We start from the raw sequence: 12,274 nt of genomic DNA on the forward strand, positions 1-12,274 counted from the left end.
ATCCCATAATGAGGTAAATTGATTTTAAGTGCAAGCACAATAGATGCTTACCAGATAGCAACAGCAACAATCTTCATGACGGATTCATTCAAGCACTGACAAAAGCTGACAACAGGAACTCCGCTCTCCCCCATCCTCCCCAGCATGATGCCTGCATAGGAACAGCAAAATAGGCCTTATACTCTGTAATAATTCAGGAGTAAGTTTCAAAGACATGGGATTTTTACACACCTAAAATAAGGACTAACCTGCCTAAATCAGCACTATGCAGTCAAGTGAATTTTTAGCTGACTGAAAGTTCACACACACATACTCTTAGGATGGACCATTTATCTTGTTGGGCAGACTGGATGGACCGTTCACGTCTTTATCTGCCATCATTTACTATGCCTAATACTCACCTCTCAACACAACATGAACAAATTTACCACTATCAACACACCAAAACTAAATTTACCAATTTCGGATACCCTAAAACTTCTTGGAGTTACCATTGATCGACACCTAACACTTGAGAACCACGCGAAAAACACAGCCAAAAAGATGTTCCACTCAATGTGGAAATTAAAACGAGTAAGACCATTCTTCCCAAGGAAAGTCTTCCGGAATCTAGTACAGTAATTGGTACTCAGTCATATAGACTACTGCAACTCACTTTACACTGGCTGCAAAAAACAAATACTCAAAAAACTCCAAACAGCCCAGAACACGGCAGCCAGACTCATATTCAAAAAATCAAAATATGAAAGTGCAAAACCACTATGAGAGAAGCTGCACTGGCTCCCACTCAAAGAACGCATTACATTCAAAATATGTACCCTAACTCACAAAATCATCCATGGTGACGCCCCAGCCCACATGTCAGACCTGATAGACCTCGTACATTCCTTAATCTTCATTTCCCCAACTGCAAAGGTCTAAAATACAAACTAATGCACGCATCAACCTTTTCCTATATGAGCATGCAATTCTGGAACGCATTGCCACGCAACCTAAGAGCGATCTACGAGCTGACCAACTTCCGCAAACTACTGAAGACCCATCTCTTTGACAAAATATACCACAAAGATCAACCCATGTGAAATTCCCCACATATATCCAGAAATGTCTAATAATGCCTTCTGCTTTATTATTATCATGTACTTCTTTACCATACAACCCCAAATCCTTCTGTAACACCAAATATATATTCTTTTCTCATTTCCACTATCCATGAAATACTGTAAGCCACTTTGAGCCTGCAAATAGGTGGGAAAATGTGGGATACAAATGCAATAAATAAATAAATATGTTACTATCTAGAAAAGAGATGTTCTGGAGAGAGGGACACAGTTTGGAAGTAAGGAAATGAAGATGGAACTGCAGGGGCAGGAAGGCCAGTCCCAGCCCTTGGGGAGGAGGAAAGAGCCCCAGGTGGCGGGGAGGTCTGGCCCTGCCGCCCCAGGGAGAAAGAAAGAGCAGATGGCCCAATAAAAAATTTGCCAGTTGAAGCAGGCAGAATGTAGTGCGGTTCCAGTTCCCTTTGGTGAAAATTGGCTGGGCTTCATAGAAAGGAGGGAAGGGATAAGACAGAAGGGAAGGGGTGTGTAGAGAGGAGGAAAGGAAAAGGGCAGAGTGAGGGGGTGGAACATAAGAGAAGGGGCTAGAGAGGAGAAGAGGGCAAGAAGGAGGTAGAGCATAAGGGAATAGGTAAGTTACAGAGGAAAAGAGGAGGAGAGAGAATGCATAAGGGAAGTGGTGAAGATGGGCAAGGAGAGGAGTTAGAGAGCAGGAAGGGGGAAGTGAAGGGAGAGAGCAGGGGAGAGAGTGCTTGGGGGCAGGGGAAGGTAGGGAGAGAGTGCAAGAAGAGGGATAGGAAAGGAAGATGGGAGGGAGGGAGGGAAACAGGGTGGCAGGGTAAGTAGACAGAGTGCAATGTCAGGTGACAGGGGCAGGGCAAGAGAGATAGTGCAAGGGTAAGCAGCAGGGAGCATGGTGAGGGGTAGGAAAAGAAAACAGTGCAAAACGGTGAGTGGGACAGGGAGTGAGTGCAGAGGGAAAGGGAAAAGTGCAAGCCAACATGCTCACAGCCACACACACCACACATATACACTACCAACATGTACAGTGGGGGAAATAAGTATTTGATCCCTTGCTGATTTTGTAAGTTTGCCCACTGACAAAGACATGAGCAGCCCATAATTGAAGGGTAGGTTATTGGTAACAGTGAGAGATAGCACATCACAAATTAAATCCGGAAAATCACATTGTGGAAAGTATATGAATTTATTTGCATTCTGCAGAGGGAAATAAGTATTTGATCCCCCACCAACCAGTAAGAGATCTGGCCCCTACAGACCAGGTAGATGCTCCAAATCAACTCGTTACTTGCATGACAGACAGCTGTCGGCAATGGTCACCTGTATGAAAGACACCTGTCCACAGACTCAGTGAATCAGTCAGACTCTAACCTCTACAAAATGGCCAAGAGCAAGGAGCTGTCTAAGGATGTCAGGGACAAGATCATACACCTGCACAAGGCTGGAATGGGCTACAAAACCATCAGTAAGACGCTGGGCGAGAAGGAGACAACTGTTGGTGCCATAGTAAGAAATGGAAGAAGTACAAAATGACTGTCAATCGACAAAGATCTGGGGCTCCACGCAAAATCTCACCTCGTGGGGTATCCTTGATCATGAGGAAGGTTAGAAATCAGCCTACAACTACAAGGGGGGAACTTGTCAATGATCTCAAGGCAGCTGGGACCACTGTCACCACGAAAACCATTGGTAACACATTACGACATAACGGATTGCAATCCTGCAGTGCCCGCAAGGTCCCCCTGCTCCGGAAGGCACATGTGACGGCCCGTCTGAAGTTTGCCAGTGAACACCTGGATGATGCCGAGAGTGATTGGGAGAAGGTGCTGTGGTCAGATGAGACAAAAATTGAGCTCTTTGGCATGAACTCAACTCGCCGTGTTTGGAGGAAGAGAAATGCTGCCTATGACCCAAAGAACACCGTCCCCACTGTCAAGCATGGAGGTGGAAATGTTATGTTTTGGGGGTGTTTCTCTGCTAAGGGCACAGGACTACTTCACCGCATCAATGGGAGAATGGATGGGGCCATGTACCGTACAATTCTGAGTGACAACCTCCTTCCCTCCGCCAGGGCCTTAAAAATGGGTCGTGGCTGGGTCTTCCAGCACGACAATGACCCAAAACATACAGCCAAGGCAACAAAGGAGTGGCTCAGGAAGAAGCACATTAGGGTCATGGAGTGGCCTAGCCAGTCACCAGACCTTAATCCCATTGAAAACTTATGGAGGGAGCTGAAGCTGCGAGTTGCCAAGCGGCAGCCCAGAACTCTTAATGATTTAGAGATGATCTGCAAAGAGGAGTGGACCAAAATTCCTCCTGACATGTGTGCAAACCTCATCATCAACTACAGAAGACGTCTGACCGCTGTGCTTGCCAACAAGGGTTTTGCCACCAAGTATTAGGTCTTGTTTGCCAGAGGGATTAAATACTTATTTCCCTCTGCAGAATGCAAATAAATTCATATACTTTCCACAATGTGATTTTCCGGATTTAATTTGTGATGTGCTATCTCTCACTGTTACCAATAACCTACCCTTCAATTATGGGCTGCTCATGTCTTTGTCAGTGGGCAAACTTACAAAATCAGCAAGGGATCAAATACTTATTTCCCCCACTGTATATACCCCCAACACACACAGTCCCTTACACCCATCCTCATTCTAATGCCCACTTGTGAGTGTCCCCCGATCCGGGGCCAACCTGGTTGAAGTCTCCCTCAAGCAGGCTCTGTTGGGCCCTGGAATGATTTGTGGCTGGTGCCTCCACCTGGGAAAGAAAGGTGTTAGAGGGTGGGATTTCTCCCCCCCCCCCCCCCAAAAAAAAACTCAAAAAGACATCTGTGAAGTTTAGTTTAGTTTGGCTGATCCAGAGCAGTATTGTACCAAGAGCAGGGTGATGGGGACAGTCTGCCCCAGGTGCAGGCAGAAGGAGGTGCACGGAGCCCCCTCTGACGTTACTTCCTGTTCCGGGGCAGGGGACTGGCAGAGCCGACAGCCACGTGACAGTTCCATGCACCTCCAGGTGGTGAGGATAATGTGCTTTGGGAGGGGGGGGGTTAGGTGGGTGATGCGCTTCAGGGGTAAGGGGGGTGATGCACAAAGGGGTGGTGAAGATGATGCGCTTCAGGGGGGAGGGGGTGATGCACCGGGGGGGGGGGGGGGACGACATAGCGACAACCCACCCCAGATGGGAGCCAACCTAAGTACACCACTGGTCCAGAGTGCTTCCAGCAGGAGGGGATCTAGGGGACATAGTGGGGATGGACAAGGAAAAAGACTCAATAAAAGAGCAAGGGGACAAGGATAATACTGCAATTCTAATAAAAAAAAATGATGAAGATACAGGGGGATGTGCTTAAAACTGCCGCATTGGTAGAGAGACAAACTGGTTCCAAGACACTACTTAAAGGTTGCTTAGTAGGTTTCCTATTGAATACATTTCATTCAGAATGCTTAATAAGCTGCTTATCAGAATACTTCTGATAAGTAAATGTCTTACTGGTTTCCAATATAAGTTGTACATAGTTCAATAAAAACAAACATTTCAGCCAGCTCTCTCAGTAACTACAAAGTAACATAGTAACATAGTAGATGATGGCAGAAAAAGACCTGCACGGTCCATCCAGTCTGCCCAACAAGACAACTCATGTGTGCTACTTTTGTGTATACCCTACTTTGATTTGTACCTGTGCTCTTCAGGGCACAGACCGTATAAGTCTGCCCAGCACTATCCCCGCCTCCCAACCATCAGCCCCGCCTCCCAACCACCGGCTCTGGCACAGACCGTATAAGTCTGCCCAGCACTATCCCCGCCTCCCAACCACCAGTCCCGCCTCCCACTACCGGCTCTGCTATCCAATCTCGGTTAAGCTCCTGAGGATCCTTTCCTTCTGAACAGGATTCCTTTATGTTTATCCCACGCATGTTTGAATTCCGTTACCGTTTTCCTCTCCACCACCTCCTGCGGGAGGGCATTCCAAGCATCCACCACTCTCTCCGTGAATAAATACTTCCTGACATTTTTCTTGAGTCTGCCCCACTTCAATCTCATTTCATGTCCTCTCGTTCTACCGCCTTCGTATCTCCGGAAAAGGTTCGTTTGCGGATTAATACCTTTCAAATATTTGAACGTCTGTATCATATCACCCCTGTTTCTCCTTTCCTCCAGGGTATACATGTTCAGGTCAGCAAGTCTCTCCTCATACGTCTTGTTACGCAAATCCCATACCATTCTCGTAGCTTTTCTTTGCACCGCTTCGATTCTTTTTACATCCTTAGCAAGATACGGCCTCCAAAACTGAACACAATACTCTAGATGGGGCCTCACCAACGACTTATACAGGGGCATCAACTACTCAGACCCCACACCCACTAACCCTACCAACTCACATTCCTTATTACCTTACTGAGACACACTTTACCACAGCTGTTTCAACACAAAGTAGAAATGCACCATTATGTCACACTAATTCACAACGCAACAATGATTTTGCTACTGAGAGAAAAACATGTGATTGAACCCGCCGATTCCAAATATGAACTCCGAATTTGCCTGACACGTCTAGATTTTAAATTATACATGCAAAGCCTATTCACGTATAACATTAATGCATTATATATTGGAAACATGGAGAGAGGTTCCATAAAGACATTTCTACAATGGAGAACAGATATCAAAGCCGCTGAAATCCCAACATGATGGGGGACTACTGCTGGTTTTTGCAACGGGAAAATATGACCGGTCACAAACGCAAAAGCAGATGCCTGAAGCACTTTTAACAGTACTGGGCCTTGCTGAAGTAAGACTTTTAAACTGGAATATGAGACTTTTTTGAAATTTTGTTGTTCCATTACATTTTCATATACTGTTTACTACGAAAACTTTGATATAGATCAGGTAATTGTTGCAGTAAAACTCGTTCTGTAAAAAATTATTCAATGCTTTCCAAGTGCTTAATTCGTTTGGGCAAACTTATGCAAAACAAAATTCCCTGACGTGTTACAACAATTCTGACTTCGGATTTGGAATACGCACGCTGAATTTAGTATAGGACAAATGGTTTTTGCCCAGTAGCACACGAAAAAAAAATTTTTGTTGTATTATGCACTTTTCAACTTGTTTAACACTTGTGGGTGCTTGATATTAGGTAAGTATGAAAATAGTAAATATAAAACAATGGCATCTAGCATGTGACCGGTAAAGCAGTTGCAGTGCAGCAGAATAAGTAAGGGAAGAGAAAAGCAGCCTGAGACCTTTAAGCAGGGGTGTAGCCAGTATGGGGCCACGGGGGCCTGGGCCCCCGTAGATTTGCCCCTGGACCCCCCTGCCAATGACCCCCCCTCCCGCTGCCACCTACTTTTGCTGGCAGGGGACCCCAACCCCCGCCAGCCGAGCCGAGTTCCTCTTCTTCCCAATCCTGCGCAAGGCTTCGTTCTAGTCTGACATCCTGTACATACAACGTGCAAGACGTCAGACTAGAACGAAGCCTTTCGCGGGATTGGGAAGAAGAGGACCTCAACTCGGCTGGCGGGGGTTGGGGTCCCCCGCTAGCAAAGGTAGGCGGCGGCAGGAGGGGGGTCGGCAATGGCGGGTGGGGGAGTCAAAGTTGGTGGGGGGGGGGCTAAAATGTGCCCCCTCACCTCAGGCTCTGGACCCCCCTCCCACCGAAGTCTGGCTATGCCTCTGCCTTTAAGCAATCTCCAGCTCACCCCTCTGTGCAGCATCCCCACTGCCTGCATTAGTTAGAAACATAGAAACATGATGGCAGATAAGGGCCAAATGGCCCATCCAGTCTGCCCATTCTCAGCATCCACTATCTCCTCCTCTCCTTAAGAGATCCCACATGCTTGTCCCAGGCTTTCTTAAATTCAGACACAGTCCTCATCTCCACCACCTCCACCGGGAGGCAATTCCACATATCCGCCACCCTCTCCATGAAAAGGTATTTCCTTAGATTACTCTTAACTTCATCCTATGCCCTCTCATTCCAGAGTTGTCCTTCATTTGAAAAAGGCTCACCTCCCATACATTAATGCAATGGAGATATTTAAATGTCTCTATCAAATCCCCTCTCTCCCGCCTTTCTTCCAGAGTATATATATATTGAGGTCTTTAAGTCTGTCCCCATAAGCTTTATGACAGAGACCACTGACCAATTTTGTAGTCGTCCTCTGGATCAACTCCACTATGTTTATATCTTTTCATAGGTGTGGTCTCCAGAATTCCATACAGTGTTCTAAATGGAGCCTCATCGGAGACTTATACAAGGGCATTATCACCTCTTTTTTTCCTGCTAACCATTCCTCTTCCCTATGCACCTGAGCACCTTTCTGGTTTTGGATGTCACCTTTTCTACTTGTTTTGCCACCTTAAGATCGTCAGATGCGATCACCCTCAAGTCTCGCTCTTCTTTCCTACACAGAAGTAGTTCGCCCCCTGTACTATACCAATCCCTTGGATTTTTGCATGACCCTGCATTTTTTTAGCATTAAATCTTAGTTGCCAATTTCTGGACCATTCTTCAAGCTTCACTAGATCCCTCCTCATTTTATCCATGCCCTCTGAGGTGTCCACCCTATTACAGAGTTTGGTATCGTCCGCAAAGATTGACAAACCTTACCAGACAGTCCTTCCGCAATATCACTCAAAAAGATGTTAAAAAGAGCCGGCCCTAGGACTGACCCCTGCGGTACACCACTGATAACATCCCTTTCCTCAGAGCAAACTCCATTTGCCACTACACTGTCTCCTTCCACTTACCCAGTTTTTAACCCAGTCAGTCACTTTAGGGTCCATACCAAGGGCACTGAGTTTATTTATCATTCATCTATGTGGAACCGTGTCAAAGGCTTTGCTAAAATCCAAGTATACCACATCTAGCACCCCTCCCATATCCAACTGTTTGGTCACCCAGTCAAAGAAATCAATCAGATTTTGTCTGACAAGAACTGTCTCTAGTGAAACCATACTGCCTTGGGTCCTGCGGTCCATTCGATTCTAGAAACCTCACAATCCTCTTGCTTTAGAAGTGGTTCCATTAGTTTACTCACCACTGAGGTCAGACTAACAGGCCTGCAATTCCCAACCTCCTCTTTACTTCCGCTCTTGTGCAGAGAGACCACATCTGCCCTTCTCCAGTCCTCTGAGACCACTCCAGACTCTACAGAAGCATTGAAAAGGTCAGACAACAGAGCTGCCAGAACTTCTACAAGTTGCTTGAGTACCCTCGGATGTATCCCATCAGGCCCCATTGCTTTGACTATTTTTAGTTTAGCAAGCTCATCAGTAACAGGAAGGCCATGCAGGAGGAGAGGGCTGGGCTATGGGGGTCTGTGTGAGCTCATACCCGCTAACAGGCCTTGCATGTGTATGTGTGCCTGTGTGATTTTAGGATAGGCGATCTCTTTCATCAGATTTTCAAAAGTGTCTGAGACAGTGGCATAGCCATGGTGGGGCCTTGGGGGCCTGGGCCCCCCTGGTTTGGGTTTGACCTCCCCCATAATTGAGATGCCGTCTGCTGCATTGGCTGGTGGGGCTCCCCAAGCCCCACCAGTGGAAGCCATACTCCGTGCAAAGCTAGGGAGGGCCTGACAGCTAGCAGTGCTTTACCTAGGAAGCTGACATGCCAGACACTCCCCCCTGCGCATGTTCGGTTTTCACACATGTGCAGGGGGCAGGCCTCCCTCGCACATGCTCAGTTTCACAAAAGCCAAGCATGTGTGGGGGGAGTGGCCAGAGAGACACTAGCCCAGGAAAAGCACCGCTAACTGCCAGGCTTCAGATGAAAGAGGGCTTCTGCTGTGGGGCTTGAGGACAACCATCAGCTCAGGTATGTGAGGTCATGGGAGGGGGGCAGGGGATGAGGCAAAATTTTGTGCCCTCCCATTCTGGGATTCGGACCTCCCAAAATCCAAGGTCTGACTACGTTCCTGGTCTAAGACCCAAAGAAGTTTAAGAACCGCTGTCGGAGTTACTTCTAATCCTGTGCACTCTAGTGGAAGAAACTCTGGTTTGAGACTCCCGTCAGCTACAGCTGGGGACAAGGGGTGGGGGAAGGCTGCTGCCACTATACTGGTGATCTCTTCTAGCTGAGAAGTTGAGGAATTTAATCTCAGATAAGGCTGCCCTTCTAGTCCTCAACCACATAGGGACCTCAGATCGTAGGCACCAACATTTCAAAATGATTGAGGTGCTAAACACAATACACATTGGCCCTCCCTGGGCATAATGAAGGAGCTTACTCAATATTAGGGGTCCTCAGCATCCATAGGAGCCAGCTCTGTGGGTGGTTGAGCACCCCCAATATTGAGCAAACTCTTTAACTATGTCCACGAAAGGGTCATTTCAATTAGGTTCAGCACCCCCAATTATTTTGAAAAGCTGGCTCCTATGTCAGCACCCACTGAGTTGGTTCCTATGCTCAACTGGTCAGGCAGTCTGAGAGGGATGCACTGTTCTGTTCTGTTTCTTCTATTCCCTCTGGTTCAGGAATTATTTCCAGCTGGTAAAAAAATAACTAAGTGAAGTTACTACAAATAAATACATTCTAAACCAAGCAGAGTATGTTGTTCTGCCTGGGACCCAGCAGTGTTAGCAGTGGATGAGATACAGATGCAGATTGTGTCAAGCAATAGAAATGTCTCTCACTGCTACTGTGTCCTTTCTCTTCAGGATCTCTTCCTCCCTTCTTCCTCTTTTTCCATGTCTCCATGTTACAGGGTCTCCCAAGATAATTACCATTAACCCCTTTTGGGACAGGGGAACAGGACTTTACCCACATCCAAAAAGAAGCCGGGAAGAGGTAGAGAGAGGGAGGGAAAGTACCCATGCAGGGACAAGCTTTGATAATTACGCTTGGCACTAATAAACTGCTTGGCTTACTTAACCAAGAGGGGCATAATCGAATGGGGCACCCAAGTTTTCCTGAGGACATCCTCGCAGGACGTCCCCGTGAAGGGGTGGGGAAAAACCGTATTATCGAAACAAGATGGGCGTCCATCTTTCGTTTCGATAATACGGTCGGGGACGCCCAAATCGCAAAATTTAGGTCGACCTTAGAGATGGTCATCCTTAGAGATGATCGTCCCCGATTTTCGGCGATAATGGAAACCGAGGACGCCCATCTCAGAAACAACCAAATCCAAGCCCTTTGGTCATGGGAGGAGCCAGAATTCGTAGTGCACTGGTCCCCATGACATGTCAGGACACCAACCAGGCACCCTAGGGGGCACTGCAGTGGACTTCAGAAATTGCTCCCAGGCATGGCGGTTCAGCCTGCCTTCCCTTCTGTCTCAGCTCTGTCTCTGGTCCCGCCCTCATTTCCTGTTTCCGGAAGGGCGGGACCAGAGGCAGAGCTGAGAGAGAAGGGAAGGCAGGCTGAAGCGCCGTGCCAGCTCACCTTTCACTGCTGCCGCCGAGGTAAGAACTTTTAAATTCTGGGCGGCACGCAGGAAGGCAAGGGGCAGGCGGAAGACTGGGAGAAGAGGTGGGCAACGCAGGTCGGGCCGCCACTCGGAGGGGAGAGAGAGAGAGGGAGGGAGGCGTGGGGGTCTGGAACTCGGAGAAGAGGGGGGCATGGAACTCGGAGGAGAGGGAGGGAGGGAGAGGGCGGGCCTGGAACTCGGAGGAGAGGGGGGCCTGGAACTCGGACAGGGGGGAGGGAGGGGGGCGATTCTCCCGTGATTGTATCCTCACCTCCAATGTTCTGTGGCTGGCTGATGCTGGTTTCCCTTCCCTCTCATTGATCTGCCCTCTGATGTCATCACGTTCAGACGCGAGGGTGGACCAATGGGAATTGTGTTATGAACCTCAGCATCCAGACGTAGAACGTTGGAGGTGCAAATTATTATATAGGATAACAATTAACAAATAAATGCATGAGAGATAACTAAAAGATATCCAATAAGAAAATATAAACACTATTTAAACAACAAAGATCCAACACCTCATAAAAAATAAACAATTAACAAATAAATAAATAAGGGTTTAATTACACGTTGAGTGAAGAAAGATGTTCTCTGATTAGTTTTAAAGTTACTACTTTGTAGCTTCATGACATGCCCCCTAGTCCTAGTATTTTTGGAAAGAGTAAACAGACGCTTCATGTCTACCCGTTCCACTCCACTCATTATTTTATAGACCTCTATCATATCTCCCCTCAGAAGGTACAGGTACAGAAGAAAGTTACAGCTCTGAAAGGAATGTTTTTTTTAATGGTCCTAGAGCTGAGGATCACATACAAAGGTACTTCATGAGGGTGATGATATGATAAATTGCAGAGGAAGGAAGTAGGTGTCTATTTTGGGCTATTTTATAAAGACAGTGGAGGAGTAGCCTTGTGGTTAGAGCAGCAGGTAGAGAGCCAGGGTTCAAATCCCACTGCTGCTCCTTCTGATCTTGAGCAAGTCATTTAAACCTCCATTGCCTCAGGTAGAAACTGAGAGGTAAATATTCAGCAGCCAGTGGTGAGCTTTTTATTTTAGACGCCGCTGCCTTTATGCCCCGGTGTTCAATGCTAGGTCATGTCTGGGCACCAGAACTGAATATTCGGATTTGTGCGGCTGGCTATCTCTTATGCAGTTTATTTATTTATTAGGATTTATTTACCGCCTTTTTGAAGGAATTCACTCAAGGCGGTGTACAGTAAGAATAGATCAAACATGAGTAACAGGCAATTGCAGCAGTAAAAATATTCAAATAAAAATACAAAGTATGACATGGTATACTACTTACAATGTCAACATAATACGTAATAGAACATTTTAATTGATAGTGAAGGGTAAAGCAAAGATGTAACATATAGATAGGTAAGAGAGTAAGAAGACTTAGAAAGTAAGCTGACTGATTTAAAGAAAGTTGCACATGAGGTCAGAGAGATGGTTAAGTGCAATGTTTAGAACTTAACCGCTTATGTGACATCGCAAAACGATAAAACTGTGTTTTATGCAGTCTGATTTGGCTGCTTAACTTAGGCAATTAAGTGCTGATATCAGCGCTTAACCACATAAGTGTTGACTCCGCTCTCAGGACCACCCACAAATTAGCTGGCGTTCAGTTTAGTGGTCAGTGCTGATATTAAGGTGCACTAACAGCCCCACGTTAGCAACTTAACCAGCTTAAATCATTTTCAATATCGACAGGTGAGATTCTAAGCCCTCTGGGGACGGGAAAATACCCACTGTACCCGAACATAAAGT

The 12,274-nt window shown here is 46.7% G+C and overlaps 1 protein-coding gene across 3 annotated transcripts in view; it reads right to left on the reverse strand.

The window, feature by feature from the left end:
• SLC1A7 (solute carrier family 1 member 7) overlaps positions 1–12,274 on the reverse strand; it is a 145,284-nt gene that overhangs the window by 64,321 nt on the left and 68,689 nt on the right. For all 3 annotated transcript variants that reach the window (XM_030205985.1, XM_030205988.1, XM_030205987.1), the window contains exon 6: positions 52–151. In XM_030205985.1, the coding sequence (XP_030061845.1) occupies positions 52–151 (100 nt within the window). The remainder of the gene's footprint in view (positions 1–51; positions 152–12,274) is intronic.

This window comes from Microcaecilia unicolor, chromosome 6 (assembly GCF_901765095.1).
Source record: "Microcaecilia unicolor chromosome 6, aMicUni1.1, whole genome shotgun sequence".
Taxonomy (NCBI): Eukaryota; Metazoa; Chordata; class Amphibia; order Gymnophiona; family Siphonopidae; genus Microcaecilia; species Microcaecilia unicolor.